Genomic DNA, 21,941 nt, shown 5'->3' with positions numbered 1-21,941 from the left:
AACATTTATTAAGCTTCAGAGGTTCTGGTGATTGGATTTGATAACTTTGCCATTCCTTCCCAGTATTTGCTTACCTAAGCCTACTATTGCTACTGTTTTCAGACATGAACTCCGGAAAATGTCTGGAAAATTGGATCATAAGTTCACAACATCGAACAGGAAACTGTCCAGAACCTTCACTTGAGGGGTAGCGCCTGAGTAGAACATGCATTAGGCAGAGTATGAAGTATATATTTCACTGCAGAGTTCACTTTCTTTACAGTACATCGGCACAAATGTCGGCCCTTATCACTAAAACATCTTGAATCTCATTGACTTTCCAAGTACACATCCTTTTGTTGGGGTCATCAACACACCCATTCGCTTGCTGTGAATTTTCAAACATTTTCCTACTGTATCCTCAGATGGGCACACAGACGGACCTGAGCAACTGACTCCGACAGTGTTAAGTGTTCAGAGTTCAGTGAATGTCTGAAATCTGCTGGTTAGAGCCTCATATTTAACAAACAGATATGAGAGTGCTACAACAATCTGCTCATCTAGCAAGAAAGTAAATAGGCGTTCCAAGGATGCCAAATAATTCCCTCGATATTGAAAAGGACTCACCATCGATGGCATCGCTAAAGAAGCTGACAGAGCTCAGGCCTCGTTTCCTGTGCACTGGAGGAGGCTCGGTCACAGTTGGAGAAGGCTGGAGGAGATGTCTGGGAACTGGGTCCTCTGCATTGGTGGGTTTCTGGCACACAGAGAACATTTTACACAAAGCCTCCATCTCCCTTTTATTTAGTGAGCTGTTATTTGAGATCAATGTTAAGTTACTTCAGTATGCAAGTTTAAAAATGCTAATTGTCACAAGTTTTTCTAATTACACATTAGCATCTATCACTCACTGTGTCTTCTCTGAGCCTCTCCATGCTGTACGCAGGGATGGAGGTGGGAGTGTGCAAGCCGACAGTGGTGACTCCATTTTGGTCCAGGGAAATGTTGAGACGACCATTGACGGTGAGGCTCGGGGTGAAGACTTGTGAGCAGTGACTCCTCACACTGCCAGCCCTCTTCTTCCAGGGTGTTGCTGTGGAACCGGCCCGACTCCTGAAGGCCTCCCCATGAATGCTATACTCGTCGTCCCCAAAGTCTGCCTCCGAGTTGTTGCGTGCACGGAAGGTGCTGAACATGCTGATCTGGCTTTCTCTCCTCGAGCTGAGGGGGTGAGATGAGAGCGTGGCCAGCAGAGGGTGGACAGGCAGGGGAGACAGAGGTGGCTGAGGAGACACAGAGGACACATTAGCTCCTTGTCCAAAAAACGTAAAAGACAATCAGGATATTGAGTGTGGTACCATTAGCTCGTCCATTGGTTCAAACTTCTCCTCTGCAGCTTCCTCCTCTGTTTCCTCTGACAAGGTCCTGTGAGATCTTCTTCTTCTGCTGCTGTTTCGTCGTATACTTCCTGTCTTCAGACAGAATGGAGACAGCTCTGGGGACAACACTGAGTCTGTCTCCTGGGCTTGTCGCTTTGCCGCCAACTTCAAAGAGACAATAAAATGTGTTACAGGATATTGTGATGTATGTTTTTGTTTGTCCAAAGTCGAATAGAAACAGTGAAATTGTTGACTGGTTGTGATGCACTGACTCTTTGTTCTCTTCGAAGGTGCTCCATCGCCAACTGAAACTCTCTCTCTTTCAGCCAGGCCTCAGCTATGGTTGCCTGATTCTGCTCCTCGTAGGCCATTGCCACCACTGCCAGGATCAGGTTGACCAGGTAGAAGGACCCCAGGAAGATTACCAGCACAAAGAAAATCATATAGGTCTTCCCTGCTGAGCGCAGGGTCTGAGGAAACAGACATAAAGTCAGTCAAACTGAAGGAAAGGAAAATACTATTCTTTTAAAAAGCTGCCATATTTGTTGACACAATATAGTCTATGTTTATGATGGGAAACTGTTTACTCCATAATTTCAGACAGTTAATCTTAATCAAAGAAATCTTACAGCTTTACAATATCTATCTGAAGTAGTTATTCCGTAGGAGAAGAAAAATACATGATATAGCCATGGTGTATTATCAATTTAGAGAGATTAGCTAAAAACTTCACAATTTTTTTCCAGCCACAGTAAGTGATATAGATAATATTGGGAGTTGGTTATATTTTGCCGGACTGTGTTGCTCAGGCAAACATAATATACATGTACTATGTTATACAAGTATAGAGAGTTAATGCCTAAACTGAAGCTGGATTATTTAGTTAATCCCTGGACACAGCGGAAAAAGCTGTATACTCAACATTCTCACAGTATTTACTATTTGAAGTAATTATAGTAAAAATGTCATGTAACACTTAAAGATAGGGGTGGTAGCCTATACCTAATCCTAGTCCTGCAACAGCTAGTAAGAGTTGGCAACAATATGCAACCAATCCCGTATTTCAACAAACAAGATAAAAAGTGTTTTAGTGAAATTTACAAACCTTACCTTTAATTATTGACATATCCAGACTGATACAGGACAACATTGGCACTAATGTATAAAGTTGTTTTTGGCGAACTGATGAATGTTTACCTTTTGCTGCCTTTTGGTCCTGAATAACTCTTGAGGAAAATACCTGGCTAAATTCTCCATTATGTTCCTCAACTAGTTGCGTCCTTTCGCTGGCAACAGATTCCTACTGTTAGAGGTGAGGGTGAGAGCTGTGAGAGTTAGCTGAAATGTCTAACCTGTGGTTCATTACAGCCAAAACAAAGACCCTAATGAGAGAGTAACGTTTTTGACTCAAAACAAGATGCTAAAACTCTCTCTACATGTGAAGGAACCTGCAGATGATAATTATCTGTGGGTTGTCACTAGGATTGAATCTTCTCACACAACAGGTAGTAATTGAAAACAAATATTCAAAAAATAATGCGTAGATCAGCTTTGAAATTCTGCATTTGTTCACTCTTACAGTAGCTTCTTTAAATGGCCTAGTTGGATTAGCGAGTTGTTTAAATCCTGTCTGACTGCTCAGGTTGTTTGCCTGTATGTACTACACTGCAAGATTATGTTAATCCTCTGTGTCCAATGTGATTCTCTCCAATTGACCAGGTAAACCACATGACATTTCCTTGAAACAAGATTCATTATACGTGGTTGAGTAAAAACTTGTGGGCCAATGAAAAATATATACATTATTTTTCTATGCAAGCAAAAAACATCACAGAATAACGTAGATTAAAACTAAATTGTACCTGATGGAAGAGTTTTTCCCAGTAGTCTTGTGTCATTAGTCGGAACAGGGCCAGAAAAGCCCAGCCAAAGGAATCGAAACTGGTGTAGCCATAGTTTGGATTTCTTCCTACTTTTAGGCAGTCAAATCCATCAGGACACTTCCTGTAAAGGACAAAGAATTTAAATGCAGAAGACAGATGCTTTCGACACAGGACCAATAAACCAAAGCTGGGACAGACATGGCTGTGGTGGCGTGCAGGCTGCTTTACCAGAGTTATTTACATCTCCAGTATCTACATGTAGCCCCGTGGCATTTGACTCCACAGGGTACAGAAGAGGTCAGTAAGTCCATAGTCAGTAAGTACATACACTGCCACCATTACTTCAACTGAAGAGGGAACTTGAAACCCCCTCCAGTCAGGAGCACTATAATGCACTGGTGGAAAAAGGGATTACACCGAGCCAGATGGGTATCAAATTGCAGTTCTGAAAAATGTCAGCTCGATGCCTCCGTTTCTGATCTTCATTGTCAGCATAGTGGCATTACAGCAAATATTTTGGTACAGCAGCTGAGAACAAGCTGGGCTGCCATGTCAGTCTGAGTGCAGAATAATTTCATAATGGCTGGGAAACAGCTGGACAGGAGAGCGCTGCTGTGGGAACAGCTGTAGATCTCACCGAGCGTTCAGCTGAGCGGGAATGCTCAGTAATGTGCAGGAGTGAGGATAGAGGAGGCTGCGTGAGGCCAGCGACATCTTCCTGTCAGGCTGTCCCCTCCCTCTGCCCCTTTGCAGTAGTGCCTGTCATCTATCTGTTCCCCTCTTTTAATCAACATGACAAAACATTAGCAAAAATCACATCAAGATTGATTGATATTCAGTTGATCAACTGAATATTAATCTGCCCACATTTACTGATTAACCTTCTGAATAATTTAATATGAAGAATATCAACAACCTCCTCTAGTTCAAGCTCATCCGCTATGAGGATTTGCTGCTTTTCTTTTTGTCCTATGTTAAAATAAACAAAAAAGCTTACAGAAGTGACGTCACCTTCAGAAGCCTGTGATAAAATGGTAAACTGTTACTGATGATTAGCAATAATGAAAAAAAAAACATGAATTGCTATCTAATGGAAAACAACGGCTGCATGGGGATCAGTTTAAATTAAGGAAAAAACACGTCTTTGATTCAAAACTTTATCTACAGCATTAAACCTTAATCCACTTCCTATTTTCTGCAACTATTTTAACCATTATTGTTCCTTTTATTCAGAATGTTCGGGTTTGAGTTCACTCTCTCAGGTATAAATTAAGTCACACTCGGCTGCCTAACATGCAATGAAAACATAAAGTATACATCCAGCGTCTTGGTTACTAATCTTATTCGTTAGCCAATGCTGTCACTTTAACAACTATGTGAACATGAGCCTTCTCCTGCAATTAGATGCTGCTGTAAAAAACAAAGCACCCATTTGGCTAATGTCTCACAGGTTTCTATGGTAACTGCCCTGGAGACTGCATGGGTTTTTCCTGAGAACAGTCCTCAAGGAGAACTGCTGAGCCGCATGAACCCACTGTGGGATCTGATGAGTCTCCACACTGAAAACAAAGGGAAGACCAGAATATGTAGTGTACATCCCACAGTGTATCAATTGTTCCCGTATTCATTTACTATGTGTATCACTCAGGATTAATTCATTTGAGCCAATTCAATCTGAAACTACAAACTACACTCGCTAAAAATATTATTACACCACACTTATACTGAGCACGTCCTGCTCTCAAACATTGTCAATTCTTTGTGTCATAAAGGATGACAATATCTGCTCCATGTTAACGTGTTTGCATCACATACTTTATGCAAGGCTGCACATTCATGCAGTAAATCCCCTGTTTTCCACATGTCAGGTATTCTTTGTTCAAATGTCTGGTGGCTGGGGATATAGCACTGAAATGCAACTTACTGTCAAGTTCAAGAAGACAGTTTTAGACAACTATTGTTTTGTGACAGTTTACATTATCAAGCTGGAGGATGTTTAATTGTGGCAGATACAGAATGCATTAGGCTCCAATACTCAGACTGTGTTCTCAGACTCCTAAAACCTGCTCTTACATCATAAAATTGGTGCAGTGTTGAATGCATTGCCTCATAATTGTAATGTTACTGACAATAACACTGAATAATCAAGTCAAGAAAGTTACACAGAGTTTGAAAAGTAATTTCATACTGTGCATAAATAAACTGAAACCAACACTCAAAATCGTAACGATAAAGTAAAAAATACTAAAACAGGGCTGGGCGACAAAACAATATAAAAAAGTATTGGTCAGCATGAGAGGGAGGAGGGAGGACATGTGACAGAGGAACACGACAAAGAACGTAATGGAAACTCAACAGTTCATGAATGCACACATTGGGCAAATCTTAACTGAATTAACCAGCATGAGTAAGATTAAGTTTATAAGAGGTTATAAATGTCAGTTTCAACACATTTTCTGTTAATTGCAAAGCCCTAGAGAGGAAGTTTAACACATACTATCACAGATTTGTAAAATGGTAAAATAATCTAATACCACAAAGAGTGTGAAACCACGACCCAAAAATCTGTCTTTAAATTTAACAGAAATAATAATATGAAATTTATGCTGATAATCAACTGACTAATTGACTGACATGAACATTTTTATGTAAATATAATTGTTGGCTTTATCGTCCAGCCGTATCAGAGTTAAAGATACAAATATCCAAATAATAATGTATTGTCATTGACATTCTCATAAAAGTCATCTTATGTAACCAAACTATCACAGTCTGTGTGAGCTCTATTGAAGCTCTTTAACATGTTTGTATTTTATTCATGCTTTAAAAGTGCACAATCCACTTCCTGCAGTTTAAGTAACAGAACAGCAGCAGAACATCTGTCAAGCTCAACAAAGTGTTTTCTTTTGACCCTGGGAAGGTCTGAGGTGGAGGGTTTCCAAGCTCACAATATTCAGGGGTAAAAGTTGAAACTGTCTATACAATCAGTCATAATCCTGGATGCACAGTGGCTTTAAGATGTGAGGGGATCAGCATTGGCCTGAACTCCCCAGTAGGCGTAATGAGAAACAGCTGGGACCTTTGAGCAAATCATTTATCACAAACTTGTTAACCATCTCGTTAGAAAACACCTTTTTATAAAAAGTGCGTGTGCATGCGTCCCCACTTGTGTCTTGGGTGTGTTCGTGTGCATCTTTGCGACTGTGTGTGTCATCATAATGTATCCAAAGCTTTAATTTGGAAATCTACTAAGGGATTACTTGTTGGAATACACTCAAAAGATTAAGCATCCTCTATGTTTTACGTCCTCCATCCTGACCTGCTTAATATCTTGCCCATCTCCACAGCCAGCCTCAGAATCTGCCATCTGAAATGTCACACAAGTTAAAAGGCGGCCTCAATTTGACAGCGAAAACCTAAGCTACCTTATGGTTCCTTTGGCCTTTAACCTGGCAGCAATGCCATGCAGCGTCATCCGGTTTTTGAGCTCTTATCAATTGGCAAAGGGCAAAGAATTACAAAAGAAAAACCCTATAAATGCAATAAATACCACTTTTTTTGACACAACAGAACAATGTTGACACAAATCATCATTATCTTATTATCTAAATAGCTATTAATATCACATATTGTCCGATATCACGTCATGTTTTTTTATGTTTTCGTCCCTTCCTGTTTTATTTTGATAAGTAACTTACCTCTCTACTCGTTTTAGATAACTTCCCCTCTGGTCCTCCTGTGTTTCCCACCTTTGTGATTTTTCCCCCCGCCCCTAGTTGTCTACACCTGTGTCTTGGTATTCACCTGCTGCTAGAGTAAATATTCTGTACCAGTGTACAAACTCCCCCACTCATTCACTTTTCCCTACTCCAAGATATAGTGATAACTATATAGAGCACGACAAAGTGAGCTCATTGGGTAAAGAAGAAAACGCTTTTGGACTCTACTCAGTGCATTTTCTCTGCGCCAGTAATGACATAGGATTATGAGATGTGAAAAATCCCACATTAAATTGTAAGTGTTTATTTTGCAATTACCATTTATACTTTAAGGTAAAAAAAAACATAGATATAAATGTATAAATACACTTGTTTAACGCACTGCTGTGCTGTGCTGCACTGCCTCTATTTACATTTATACGACAGGTCCGGCTGTTCCTGCTGCTCTCGCTCCTCTCGTCTCTCCGCCACGAGCGCAATGCATGTGTTGCTCGGTTAGTGATCACCGGTTGTGCACTTGATTTTTATGATGCATTGTGGGAAACAGTAAGGGCACTAGAAAAACTTCACTCAGCATTCAGACACCATACAAAATGGCACATAATATAGTGCTTAGTGAGTGATTTCAGACAGAGTGTCGATATTTAGTTTGTCACCAGCACATCTTTGTTCCTTTGTGTCTCACATTAGAGCATTATTCCTCTGTGTGTTTTTGACCTTTGCTCATCTTTCGGACTCTGCTTTTTGCATCTGCACTTTGAAATTACCGGACCAATTTTTTACTTCTTCTGGGATTAAATCCCTGTATTTTTGCAGAACAGGTTACAGAGGGAGATGAAAATAAAGGGATGGCTGCACTATGAAGCCAATAAAAATAAGCAACTACCTCCACTGTGTCTTCACCTTCTCTGTTAATTCATTAAAACTAGGTTCTATAATTAATATTAACTTAATTCAAATTCAAGACTCATAAAGACTTGACATATCTCATAAAAATACTCAAGAACGATCTCAAGGTTTACTGTCACTTGAGTAGAGGCACAGGCCTCAGTTTTTGATTTATACCGAAATAACCCAATCTGCTAAAGCTGCTGCTATTAATTGATGACAACTTCCCCTCTGCTATTGAAGAATCCAAAGATTTAACTGTGTTAAATGGTAACATCATGTATTATTTTGTAGGTGTTACTATTTACCAAAATATAAAAACATAATCAGGTTCTATATAGAACAACCTTTTAAGAGTGAAGGAAAAATATCCCTGCAAAAACACCACTACCTTAGCTGTCATTGAGGTATTATCATGTATCATTAACTGGAGCACCTAATGGAAGCCATTTGTTGAAGCTGCAGGATTTCATATTCACACAGATGGGTATTTAGTTCACTCTAACCCTTGAACTGGGCCTGGCAGGGGCAGAGTCATCCTGTTGTGCTTGTTTCAAAAGCATTTGGATTTATAGGATTATTCAGCGCGTAAGGCTGAGTAGCAATATTTGGATGGTTCCACACTGTGCCTTTGATTGGGAACAAAGTGCAACAATTTACACATAAAATGTGAACATTTACAGACACTGTATCTGAGAAAGATACCGAGGCTTAATATTTAACTTTCTTCTGTTAAAATCAGTTTTTTTATGATGAACGTGATGAAACGAGTGCACCATCTCCTCTCAACAATAATAGAACATCAATCTGAAGTGATCCAGTTCGCCCTGTTTCACCTAATCATGTCATAGAGCTTTTGAGACGATGAAATCTCTACAGAACCCCCCTCTCTCCAGCTGGCAACTCCATGTTTCTCAGTAAAGGGTTCCAGTTCCACTGGGTGATTATCCGCACCACATGTCGTCTTGTGTACAACCTCTCTCACGCTACCCCCACCCCTCCCTCTGATGGGATCATTGCTCTATACATTAAGTCCCAGATTGTAAATATGAAGCCGGAAGTGTATCATGTGTTGTTGTGTCTGTTTTTTGTAGGTCTGTGAAAACTATTTTAGCACCGAGCCTGATGCTCAAGCTGCTAAATCCAATTGTACACATGAAATGCGTAGTATAAAAAGCCATTAGACGCTAAACATTGTGCTATCACGTGATAGCTCACAGATGATTTACAAGCAGTAAGGACACGCACTTACCCTGCATCACTTCCATATCCACATATTAAGGCATCCTTTTCTCCTTCAACTTTGTAGAAATTATCTAAAATAAAAAGGAAATAGGAAGTTTAGAGAAACTTAATTTGATAAAACTGGCACTACACATTATACATGTGGGAAATATAAAGCTGCTTTCAGAGATGCACTGAACTCCAGACATGTTTGAAAGGAATTATATGTGACAATGCTAATGTCCGAGTCTTTTGCTCAGGACATTTTCCTGCCAGCCCCCTAGTACAGTAATAGATTGTGAAAGTACAGCAGGGAAATGTCTGCAAAATTCAAAATTTGAATAATATAAATAATACAAACATATCAGGATGAATAATAGGTGCCATACAAGTAGAAGAGAGTCAGGAAAATGTCAACTTGGAAAACCAGCAAGATACAAGAGCTTTTGGTAATAAGGGCTAACGGCAGTGTGGATGTGCTGTCAACAAAATAAAGAAACGGAATGTGTACATTATGTCCTTCCCCCTGTGTGCTCTACGCAAGTTCCACCCCTCGCCTGATATTGTAGCTGTGAACGTCTCTGACCCGGACAATCTCCTGCTGCTTTTTTACAGTTTGAATGGCAAACTTTCTGTCTGAAAAGGTCTGATGTGTGTTTTTTTTCAGCTGACCTTCACTGCTAAGGAAGTCATCCCTGGAGCTCCAGGTTCTGTTGTTACAGAAGAAGGAGGTGTTGGCGCTGTAGGAGGAGTTGGCGCAGTGTGCAAGATTACGGACGCACTTTTGTCGCAAGAGCCCCATGAAGAGCTGCAGGCCAATGAGGGCGAACACGCTGAGACAGAAGACAGTTAGGATCATCACATCTGCAAGCTTCCTCACGGACTGGATCAGGGCACCAACGATGGTCTTGAGACCTTGAAGGAGGACACAAGACAATATGTTCAACTTTGGTTTTACAGTGACAAAGAAAATGGTGGTTTAATGTGATGGCCATCATACCTGGGATAACTGAGATGGTTTTCAAAGCTCGTAGAACTCTGAAGGTTCTCAATGCAGAGACGTTTCCAAGATCTACAAATTCTGTCACATATCTGTAAATTTGTATGAACAGTTAGATTATTAAATAAACAAGGTCTTCTGTATGATCAGCAGCAACACCAGCATATCAACATATCTTATCTTCATAAATAAATTGCTATGCTTTTGTCTGCAATGGGAATGGATACAATCTGTATTCAGTCCAGGCTCAAATGATTACGGCAGACAGAGGTTTGTATCCGATCAGCGGTGATGCAAAATGAGACACACATGTGAATATGCTACATTGGCAAGACAACAGGGTAAGAGAGCACATCAGTTGTTGGTGCGCTCGTGATGTCCAACATAACGCACCAAGGGGAAAAAACATAAAGGTAACTCAGCTCCTGGTCAAAAAAGAGTAAATCACCCATTTAACCCAGTTTACGTCTTAAATATCAGGGTATCATTTTGATTTAAAAGAGGTAAAAGTCTTGGTTTCCATCAATCATTATTAAAAATCATGTAGATTTACATATATACACAAATAATGTAAAGATCTCATAGAATGAGTTAGTGGCTTTAAATAAATCCACACCAACTAATCTTCCATGTTTTTCTTGACACTAAGGATAAAAGCAACGGCTAACAGTTGCCTATTTATATATCCAGAATATTATAACTTATTTGCTATCATGTCTCTATCACCTGGCAAATGTTCCTGACAAAGATCAATATTCACTCTTCTTTTAGTTTGTTTTTTTACACTTAATTCACCAAATTTGTTCATTGTTTGTCTGACTTATTTTCGGTACAAGGGACAAAGTGAAAAGGTTTTCATTTAATGTGCTTTGGCCAAATAGTAGATAACTGCTGTGGTTGGAAACAATGCTACTTGTGTTATAAGAGAGTTATTAGTTGATAATAATAATAACCTAACAACTTTTTACACATGCATATAGTTGTGTGATCCATTGTTAAGATAAAACATTGATTATAGTGTCATTGAGAGTTCAAACATCACAGTAGCATGTGCTCTGTTTCTGTGAGAGGAGAAGACAGATGAATTAGCTGAATGAACCATAATTAATCAAAAACAGATTAATCACTGTAGGTAGTGACAGCTTTCAGAGTATAACCAGTACAAGTGGTTTTTGTCTCGCTGTTTCCAAACAAAGCAAACGTCCTATCAGGATGAATGGTCTCAGACAATGCAGCAGCATGGAGAGGTCACCTGTCTAATCTTCTACCTGCATCATGGGATCATGGCACACTTACCTACGACCCCCACAATAGGCTTATCGCTCATGGTGTTTCAAATCTGCGCTCAGGATGACTGACTGACTACGGTCACTTTGACATTACTAAAAAAACACTGAAAGATGGGACAGGCTTTGGTTCTGCATAATATTAATATTAGCACAAAAACTAACCCACAAAACATGACTTTTTAAACTAGATTTCCCTCACATCTGCACAATGTAGCCAAAGCTAATGGAAACTAAAAGACAGGTGAGATGAACGATCAGTTATGACATTCTTACTTACGCCATTAGAATGACGCTGAAGTCCAGCCAGTTCCATGGGTCTCTCAAGAAGGTAAACGGCAACAAGCAGAATCCTCTCGCCAATATCTTTATCGCTGACTCAAAGGTGTAAATGGCAGTGAACGTATACCTAGAGAATATTCATGGAGGAGGAAGCAAATCAAAGTTAGCACTCAGTACAACGATGCACAGATTTGAGCATCCAAATAAGTCACAACATAACATTCTATGAGAAATTAAACAAGAATTGACAATGGAAGGCAAACACTATCAACTCAAAATTCATTGCATAATACATTTGTAGTATTGAATAACTTAGAAGTATCGCTGACTGTGCATGACATAAATGTTCATGGTTAAAAACAGTTTGTCATAAAAAACTAGAGCCCGACTCATTTATTGGCCAAATCGATCATTTCACAGACAATTCAATGATGAATTTCGTGAAGTCTTGGACATTTTTTAAATTGCAATTTTGACTTATGCACCAATATCTGTTTAACATATTAGATAAATTGAATCTATCTTTCTGTAAATCTTAAGATGTTTCCTGACCACACTATAAGAAAGGATTGAGAAATCACCTTTCTTCATGCATTTCAGACTCAATATGACCAATTTCAAAATTTCGAATAATAAGGTTTAGTTATTTATATAAAGTTTATGGTTGAACTGTAAAATGCTCAAACTTAATTACATTTCTTATCTTTAGCATCAGCCATCATATCAAAAAAACATGTTAGTCAGAGTATATAAATAATATAATAACCTAAAATATATATATATACTAGATCATTCATCTTTTGCACAGCAAAAAGGACATGGTGAAGACTCCAGTGATTCATTCATATACCAAAACATAAAGTACGAACTGATTTGTGCTTGTTCACAGTTTCTTTCTCAGATATAGTGAAAATATAAATCTGTCAATAACCAGTTTGCTTTGAAGGTAAAGAAATCTGCTGTCTATGATCTGTATGCCTCAAAATTAACTTCTTATATGTTGTATGTTCAATCTGAATTATATATTATATATAACTGATGTGAAACACCATTTATGGTTTTATGGGGCTCTATATGCTGCAGTATTTCTTTATCTATATCAGGAACTTCCTGAAGTCTCTGCTTGGTGGTAACCTCATGGTGACCTTCGTACAGGGCAGGGCGAGCTCTTTTCACATTTTGGGCTAAACTAACGCTGCGTTGATGCAAAAATTAAAAGGAAGAAACCGTCTTTGTGAGTGCAGATAGCATGCTATGCTACATGCTAAACATTCCTCTGACCCACTGATGAAGGTGATGATGAGTTGCACCTTCCACATCATGCAAAGCACAATATTTCTGGAGACTTTTCACTGGTGAGGTTCATTCCACATGTCATGCTTTTGTTTGGGGGCTACAGGAAATATGACATGCTTCATCTTACTTACATGTGAACTGATTCTTCAGTCATCGCTGTTAAAGCAACAAATCCCAGCAAAGCTCCAAATTAGAACACGTATCACAGTTTCTGTCCCACACTCACAGCAGACTGTACTGTATGTACTTACTCCAGGTGCTTGGTCCATGGTGCCGGGTCGGACATGGCCATGAAGCAACAGTTGGTCAGTATAGTGAACATTATGAACAGGCTAAACAATGTGGATGAGAAGTTAAGGAATGTTTACAGCAAAATACCGATTTACAGTCAGTCACGGAAAAACATCTGTAACTGTCACCAACACAGTAACACAATCACAATCACAATGTTTGCCGTAATCCTACGACACACATCCATTAGGATATACTTTGCGTGCCAATGGCATTATAACGACAGGACATACAGATTATAGAGAATGATATCATTCTCTCCTATGGATAAATGAAACCATAAGAAACAGCCAACTTTAAATCATATATATATATATTCTTTTGAATCTGGAAGAAATAACTGTAAATTAATCAGAATAATCAACTTGTCCTTTAATAAACTAAATTGCGTAATGTGAATTTTGTTGCAAAACGATTACACAGTTTTGATATTTGGACTCTTAGACTATTTAATTGTAACTTTTAGTTATTTATGTTATGTTTAAGAGAATAATTAACAGATAATTTGATCAATTGATGCTGTTTAATCTATGACATTGCATGAGATGAAGAGGAAAGACCTCCCCCTCCATGTAAAGTGCAAATCAGCTATCTGGAAACTAATAGGCAGCAGTCACATGACGTGAAATCGCCTTGCTCTTATTTCATTTCAGAGATTAAAAGAGGGATATGAGAGGATTTGTTTTGTGAAGCCAGAGATGACCATTACAAAGCTGTTTCCAAAATGGAGGGGGGGGGGGGGGGGTATTAATCAGTAAATATTAGAAATTGGCTTATGTGCCAGATTGAGATGCAAAGAGGTGTGTTAGGAGAATTAACTAGTACATTCAATTTATATTTTGGGATACATTTTTCACAGGATTTTGTTCTGGAAAGACTGACAGATTACTATAATTAAATATATTTATTTTGTTTTACCCAAAGAAGATGTTAACCCATTATTGTTACATTTCAAATTTGATTTTACATCACCCTTAAAAACACAGACTAACTCAAAAAAGTAGAAGTAACCAACCGTGGTTATCTTAAATGGCTGCAGCAGGAATAAACATAAGCAATGCAAAAGGATATGAATGGACCAAAATTTTTATGGCAATTGATCTGATGAAGTGAAATGGTGTAAATATATAAACTGCAGACGTGGCACTGAATCTGAAGATGGCCTTCCCTTTGTTAAGTACTATAAAAGTCTGCAAAAGAGAGAGAAACAAACAGAAATCATTCATGGGAAAAACATGTTTCAATATTTTTGTTCACATTTTGTACATAAAATAAATTGTAACAGGACCAGTAAAATTATAGATATATTTTCCAAAACTAATCGTCCAATCAAATACAGGAACATTTGTGTTACATCTGCAAAGAAACTCGACAGCAGCTAAGAGCAGCAGTTTGGCCTTTTTCTCTACCAAGCACACAGGATTTTCTAGCTTCTGTGTTGAGTCTGCATCTTTGTCTACCATCTGTGTTGCCTTCCACCATAAGCACTTCTGCTCCCAAGAAAGCGGCGAGCACCGATACACGCACAGCTCGCAAGGCCAGTTAATGGAGGCAACTCCAAGCAAGCTGAACCTCTTCCCAACAGATGTGACATTTATTTAAATATTTTTTCTTCTTTGGATAATCCTCCCATCCAGCAGCGCATCACATGCCAAAACAAAGAGACCCTGAGAATGACTGCCACAACCTTTTTCATCTCTCCATAAGCGGCCCATTAATGGGTAGCAGCCTGATCTACCATCTCTGCAAATCAAAACTTGCTAATCCTATTTCTGCATCCACAAGAGATCTAAACAGATGCAGTCACTACTGCACCTCAGCAAGCTTCTCTAAAACACCACTCTGGTGAAAACATCGCTAGCATATCATGTTTACAAGTACAGATGAGAGTTGTATTTATCATTTAATATACAGCTCGTCCATCGATACAAATCATATGTGAATCAAATCCGTGGTATGCTTAGAACGAGACAGAACAGCGCTCTATGCAAAAGCATCACAGTTAATATCAATTTGAATTGTCAATGTCACAAATTAAGTAAAATGATTTTTCTTTAACTTCTGTATAAATAAATTAATTGTATGTGTGTGATTTGCTCAGAACGATTATAATCTACAGTATTAACAATTTTAAATGAGAAAGTTTCAAGTGAAATACCCTGAGATTATAATGTTGTCTTTAATTGTATGACAACTTGAATTTATATAGTGCCTTTCAAGCTTCCAAAGAACACTATAAAGTTAGGGGGGGGGGGGGGGGGATGGCTGGTTTATTATAACTTGATTTTTAAGTCTTAACTTTTTTCATGCTGTAGAAAACAATATTTACAAATGTATATATATATGTATTGTATGTGAATACAACTATAAACACATCCATGGTATGTGTGTAGCTACAACTCAATCACAAAGACGGAGACTCTCACCCTCTGGTTCTTGTAGTAAAACGGATCAATGTCTTCCAGTGGCATCCCGATAAGTTTTGGAGGGATTTCACCGAAGATGCGCGGCAGCTGCTTGCCTGCCTCCAGGTCGGGCCTGGGTTTGAGTGGCTCTGCGTTCCTGTGAGCCTCCTGGCAAACCTTGGTGTTCCTGGCCTGCTCCGCTGCAATCCGCTGCTCCATGGCAGCCAAGGATTCGCGAGTGAACCGCCGCAAGCCATCAGGACCCGTTGGTAACAGCATGGCTGCCATCTTTTCATCCTGATTCTCCTGTACTAGAATTTATTTACAGCTACAGGAGCAAAGACATGGGAAAATGACAGAGGAAAGGAGGTGTGAGAAAAAAAAGATATCTAACTCACATCAATGAAAATGTTGTGCTCATTGCATCCATTATGTTTTATAAATGTGTGTGTGGTAAACTTGAAGGTTGCACTTTGGAGGTTTGAAAATATGGCTCATGTTTTTCTATTTCAAATATTGTGTAGTTGCAATATCAAAAGCTAAAGTCAAAACCTGGATTTCTGATTGTAAGATGGGGCCGAAGGAAAAGACATGAATTCTTCCCACTGACCACTAGATTTCTGTTATCCAACTCTGTCAAACTAGGGCAGCCATAGCTCTGAATCAGAGGGATTAGGTCTGTAACCCTGACCAGCGGCTTTCACCAGCTATGATTTAGCATGGTGATCACTTGTTTGCCTCTGCTGAACTGAGGGATACGGCCGGGCCTGTATGTCAACCTGCAAAAAACCCTGAAAGTCGTACTCTGTGATCTCCAAGGGACCCCTTAATAGCAACCACAAATGCCAAAATGTCTCCCTGTTCCTATGTTGATGTCCTAAAGCAGTGAACTGTGTTTTTAAAAAAACTGTGAGGTGAGCAAACGTGTGAGCTCTACGACAAAATCACCAGCAAGAAGAAGGAGTTTTATTTTATTTATTTTATTTTATTTCACCGCTAGTCTTATTATTGAAGAACATGCTGATGATACTGATGAACTTAAATTAATATACAATTTCTTTTGCACTTTTAGTTCTCTAGCCACTTGGGATCAGGGCACCAAGCTGAAAATACCACAATGAAATTGTATCACCTTATAAAAGCTGTGGATGGTGAACATCTTCACATCCAATTGTCTATTTACACATCCAGCCAAGTCATGTTTCAGCAAACTGAAAAATTCTCCTTTTAGCTTTGTTTTGGTCTCCAACATCTCTCAAAGCTTCACTTTTTAACCAAATAGTGTGAAATTAAAACTGTGAAACGTATGCTATACAAATAATTGATTGTTTCTGCATTTTAATTTATTCTGCAACATTTAGAAATTTTGTTTAAAAAAAAAAAAATGCAATGTGACAGATATCTGTCTGCAAGAGCACATCGGATTCAAACTCTCCTTATGTGGACTAAATCAAAATATAAAAGCAGTATGCAGGTATTCTGATCAGAGACCAAAGTCACAATCTAAATAAAGACAATACCAAAGGCCTTTCCACTACCAAATATTCACTGCCTCATTTTAGCCAGTGACAGAGTGATATTTTAATAAGCGGAAAAGCTTTCAAAAGAGAGGATTACAAGGCTAAGTTCCCCCTTTAATAGAGAAAAACCACTGTATCTTTTTCATATTGACTAGACTCGGACTTTTCCATCTCCTCCTGTCCTGAAATGCATTGATCCTTTCACATGTCCAGCCAGACGCTAGTTATCTGCTTTCACTTGATCTGCTTATTTGGCCCAGGTTGATCTCAGATGAGCTCTTCTCATACACTGAATCCAGTGCTTTCCCATTTGCCATCCAAATAAATAGGTTATTGTCAATTAGCAGCGTCAAAAAGCAGATCAAAAGGGTTGTGATGAAATTTCTGTCGTGATGGGACATATTATTTATAGGTACTCACAGTATTTCTTCTGTTAAAGGTAAATGTGAAAAAAACGGACAATGACCTATACACACCTTAGCCTACATATTCAAACAACTTATGCCTTTTAATAATCCCATGTGAAAACATCTACAACTGTGCACAGCTTCAATTTGGACGTCATTTGTGAAAGGAAGTGGCAACAAAGAATTAGCACAGTGGGAAAAATATTTTGGTTGAATGAAATTTAATTCCCATGACATCCAGATGTGGTATCATCATCATCACAGCAAATAATTACGATAATTAGATTGAAAGTAGAGCAGCACAGGACTGGCAGTCCTGACATGCACACACACACACACACACACACACACACACAAACCCATGCGTTCTGCAATACTAGTGATTTAAATTTTCATATGTGCAAGCTCAGAAATCATTCAACATGTGTAAATATTTAAGGTCAGCAGCTACCACTAATATGTTCATGGGCGAGGTATTTACTCCCCAGCTGCTTCGTGTCCATGATCCCAGTATGACAGCAGGTGTACGAGAAATCCAAAGTTCAAATAAAGGACTTGCTGTATGTTTCAACTCTTTATCATTTGGTGGGAGAGGACAATTGAAGTGGTCTTACTTATTTGAGAGTTACAAAAACTACTTGCTGGTGGCAATAGTAGTTATGGTTCGAGCCAGCAAAATATAAAGTAATAATAACAAATCAGTTAATGACTTTTAGTAGTAGTAGTATTAACATATTTAAAATGTTTTGTCATCAGAAAAAATCATATTTTACATAATGAGAAAGCAGCAGTTCCCAGTTAAGTTGCAGCAGTTGGGTCCATCTGTTTTTTTTGTAAAATTCTGCAGATGATGAACTCGGATGATGATGATGAAGGTGACAACACTGAGTAGGCTACACTTACTTCTGATAAACACTGACTGAACCCTCAGCCTTGGTAAATATAAATAAGTACATCAAATAAAAATAAAAACAGCTTTGTAATACATCTACCTCTGCCTCACATCTCAATATCAATGTTCTACCTTCGAGACATTGCTGTTATTTTTGGTGCCATATATGTCTGTAAGTTAGAAAAAAGTACACACAGAGGATCTCTTAAAATGAAATGAAATTGATTGTGCTTTTTGGTGAAAATTTATAGATAGATTTAAACCTGAATCTTTCCTTTTTCAGCGTTTCATCACTGAGTCCCATAACGGGCAATGCGACAGATCAGATAAGTTGCTCTGTTTAAATTAGTATATGATTACTGCATTATAAGGTGAAAATGTATTCACAAAACTAAAAGATATGATTTTTCACATATGCAGAAATAGTCCTGAGGGCATGTGAAGGGAATATGAAGTGTAAACTGTGTCTATAAAGAGATTTCCAGATGATTAACTGTCAATAAGAATAAATTTGTCCATCTTCTATCAAATATTCCAATTTGTTGGAATGGAGTGGTGACAGATCATCCGCTGCATCACATCCGTGCAAACCAACTGTTTTTAAAATTCTACATTCGTTAAACTCACTATTTGTAATAACTGGGCTGTGTCAGCTTATAGTCTGCTACAACTTCATCAGAAAACAATTATTGTTAATACATACAAACCAAAGATTAGTACTCTATGCTGGCTGTGGACCAGATCCCCTGACCTGACTTTGACATAAATTTATTTCTTTACACCTGATTAGCGATCAAGTCATTTTTTATCAAATTATTGAAACGTTTGTTTTGGGCTGCCACTGTTTTTTCTTATCTAAGATTTTGTCTCGTCATATTTTCTAAATGTTTAAAAATATTTCCTGTCAATATATTGGATTTGATGTTTTAAAATAGGAAAGGTTTGGTCACATCATTTTCATTATGGTCATTACTAAGAATTCAGCCAAATATAACACATGATGGTCATCCAAGCAAACTATTTTATAAATGACGATGTGAAACTGGTATCTTGGACGTTGTGCTGCTGTGTTACTTTCACTCTAATTTTATGGTTTTGTGTGCTGGATTTATGAGGTAAGAGCCTTAAGAGGGTTATTTTAGGATATTGGAAAACCCAACAAGCATTTCGGTGTTTGCTCACTCATGGTGATAGATTATATAATCTCAAATTAGTGGTTTCATATAGGACTATTTTGTTTATGTGTGCACTTGTTGCTGTTTTCGTATATGATTTTCATTTCTGAACATAGGATTAATCTTTTTGTTACATTGCCACATGCCTTCCATGGTGACATCAGGAATTTCATTTTGTTTTCAAATACTGAATAACAAGCAAATTCAGAAAAAGACAAGACTTTTGGCCATAAGCACAAATGACAAAAAGACACTTCCACCACTGAATAAGTGAACATTCTGTTAGTTCTTACAGGGAAAGGTTGCACATCGGTCGCCCTCTCAGAGCTTCGTAATGTGGACCTGAGGTGCACTGGCTGATCTGATGACCCACTTCTTTAGCAAAAACCTTTCAATGTAATTGCAGCAGATAGCTTAAATACATAGGTTACAGAAGGTATAGACCTACAAAATGAGACAGTGGTGAAAGTATTATCATGATGGGAGAGCTGCAGTAATGAGAAATGATCGTTTCTATAAGCTCTCCTGGTTCTGACTCAGAGATGCTTAAACGTCTTTCAAAAAACTGTGGAACCTTACAACAAATCCCGAGTTGCATCCGCTACATTGGACAAGAAGATGATGGCAAATTAAAGAAGCTAAAAATAGGGAAACTTGGTTTTAAATGAGTCACCACTTCCTCCCATATCATTATGTAATGTGTTACACATTGCACTTTAATGAATTATGGCAGTTGTGCTGAGCCGTGTGAGTAAATTTTAGAACTAGAAGTGAATGTCTTGAATATGAGTGACAAATAAATGTGAGCCTTAAATGCTAAACGGCAGGTTCTTATTAATAATTATGTCCGTCCCCGGGTAAAATCTGATAAATTTCACCTGCTTTATATTCATGAATGTATGGTATTGTAATTTTATAATTATTTCATATCTTGAAAATGAGCAATAATATCACAATGTATGTATAATTCTCTATGGCTCTATAAACAAGTTGGAAAATAATTACATGTTATGCTCAAAAGTAAAAAATAAAACCTAAAATGTGTATTAGACAGGATGATTTTCTGATATTTCAGTCAAAAAATTATCAATCAATCAAATCTTATTTGTATAGCCCAAGCTCATATTCCCAAATCACAATTTGCCTAATAGGGCTTGTTTTAGGACTTCACCATGTTATATACTGTATATAGCCATGTAAGGGCTATTCATATCAGAATCTGAGGATCCTAACAGAGGTACTCACATTTGAAACTCTGAGATTTACAGCATCGTTTCCAGAGTTGAGTTCTTCGGGTTTCAGGAGAGGGAGCAGCCAAACCCTCTGCTCCGTAAAATCCATGATATCCTCCAGACACTTGCTCCTCTTCAGCGTGGATGTAAACTCCAGCCAGTCAGTCAGCACGAAGGGCAGAGGAGGAGTGACCAAGAGACTCAGAGCTGACACCGCAGGTCTCATCACCTCACACTGGACGTTTTCAAACCTGCCACAGGGGGACTGAGGGGCGGAGAAGTTTTCCTCTGCCCCTGCTCCGCTCCTTCCGCGTTCATCCCACAGAGGAGAGGTCACGAGCCGCAGGGCAGAGCGCGAGGCGGGGGCACGCACCTACAGTTGTGGCCCCGAGAGCAGCAAGAGGGGGGGAGAGAGGGAGAGAGGGGGGTAATTGTCCGTTACCAGAGCTTACCACAACACAGATTCGTGTAAAACAATTAAAAATAATAATAAAACAAAGAGAGAGAAAGAGAGACGGAGAGAGACCGTTATAAACCTTTATCTAATTAATCCTGTCAACATAGGGTTTTTTTTTATCAAAAATTACAACATATATCCATGCATAAACAAACAGAATAAATAAAAAACAGTAGTAAAAATCTATAAATATATTATAAATAAAAACGGGAGTTCTCTCTGACTGAACAAAAACAGAGAGAGAGATATCAGTTTCCCCAATGTTCAGTAACAGGCTCACAAAAGAGAATTTGGGTGGTAAAGTTATGATCCAATATACTGACATAAAATGTCCTTTGTTAATTTGCATAAAATGATTATGTTTGTATAAAATTGTTCGGGGTGTGGAGGGCAGATGGTGCTCTTTAAAAAGTTGATACTCCAGAGTGCTAATAAAGTCCTGCATCGGTTTATTTATTATGTATCAACGGAATCACCTGCTGTGTGATCTCCCTGTGAAATCAAGCTATGTTGCTCATACAAGACGAGCTATCGGTGTGTTTCCATCGTGTGTTTCGAGATAAGAGCTGATGATTTTACAATATTTATGTGACCTGTCTTCACCTACTGTGTTGGTATCTTATAGC

General features: G+C 38.5%; 1 protein-coding gene across 1 annotated transcript in view; it reads right to left on the bottom strand.

The window, feature by feature from the left end:
- Nucleotides 1-21,030, bottom strand: part of LOC133968437 (sodium channel protein type 4 subunit alpha B-like) — a 41,405-nt gene extending 20,375 nt beyond the window's left edge. The window contains exons 1-13 of the mRNA XM_062404441.1: nt 20,872-21,030; nt 15,654-15,960; nt 14,299-14,417; nt 13,188-13,277; nt 11,639-11,767; nt 10,073-10,164; nt 9,745-9,987; nt 9,101-9,164; nt 3,221-3,362; nt 1,631-1,828; nt 1,338-1,523; nt 891-1,262; nt 607-736 (exon numbers count right to left, since the gene is read on the bottom strand). Coding sequence (XP_062260425.1) covers nt 607-736; nt 891-1,262; nt 1,338-1,523; nt 1,631-1,828; nt 3,221-3,362; nt 9,101-9,164; nt 9,745-9,987; nt 10,073-10,164; nt 11,639-11,767; nt 13,188-13,277; nt 14,299-14,417; nt 15,654-15,920 — 2,032 coding nt within the window. The 5' untranslated portion in view covers nt 15,921-15,960; nt 20,872-21,030. The remainder of the gene's footprint in view (nt 1-606; nt 737-890; nt 1,263-1,337; nt 1,524-1,630; nt 1,829-3,220; nt 3,363-9,100; nt 9,165-9,744; nt 9,988-10,072; nt 10,165-11,638; nt 11,768-13,187; nt 13,278-14,298; nt 14,418-15,653; nt 15,961-20,871) is intronic.
- Nucleotides 21,031-21,941: the final 911 nt, after the last annotated feature.

Source organism: Platichthys flesus, chromosome 14 (genome assembly GCF_949316205.1).
Source record: "Platichthys flesus chromosome 14, fPlaFle2.1, whole genome shotgun sequence".
In the NCBI taxonomy this organism is placed as follows: domain Eukaryota; kingdom Metazoa; phylum Chordata; class Actinopteri; order Pleuronectiformes; family Pleuronectidae; genus Platichthys; species Platichthys flesus.
Note: the sequence above shows the minus strand (reverse complement) of the source record. Positions and strands in the feature narration are given on the sequence as shown.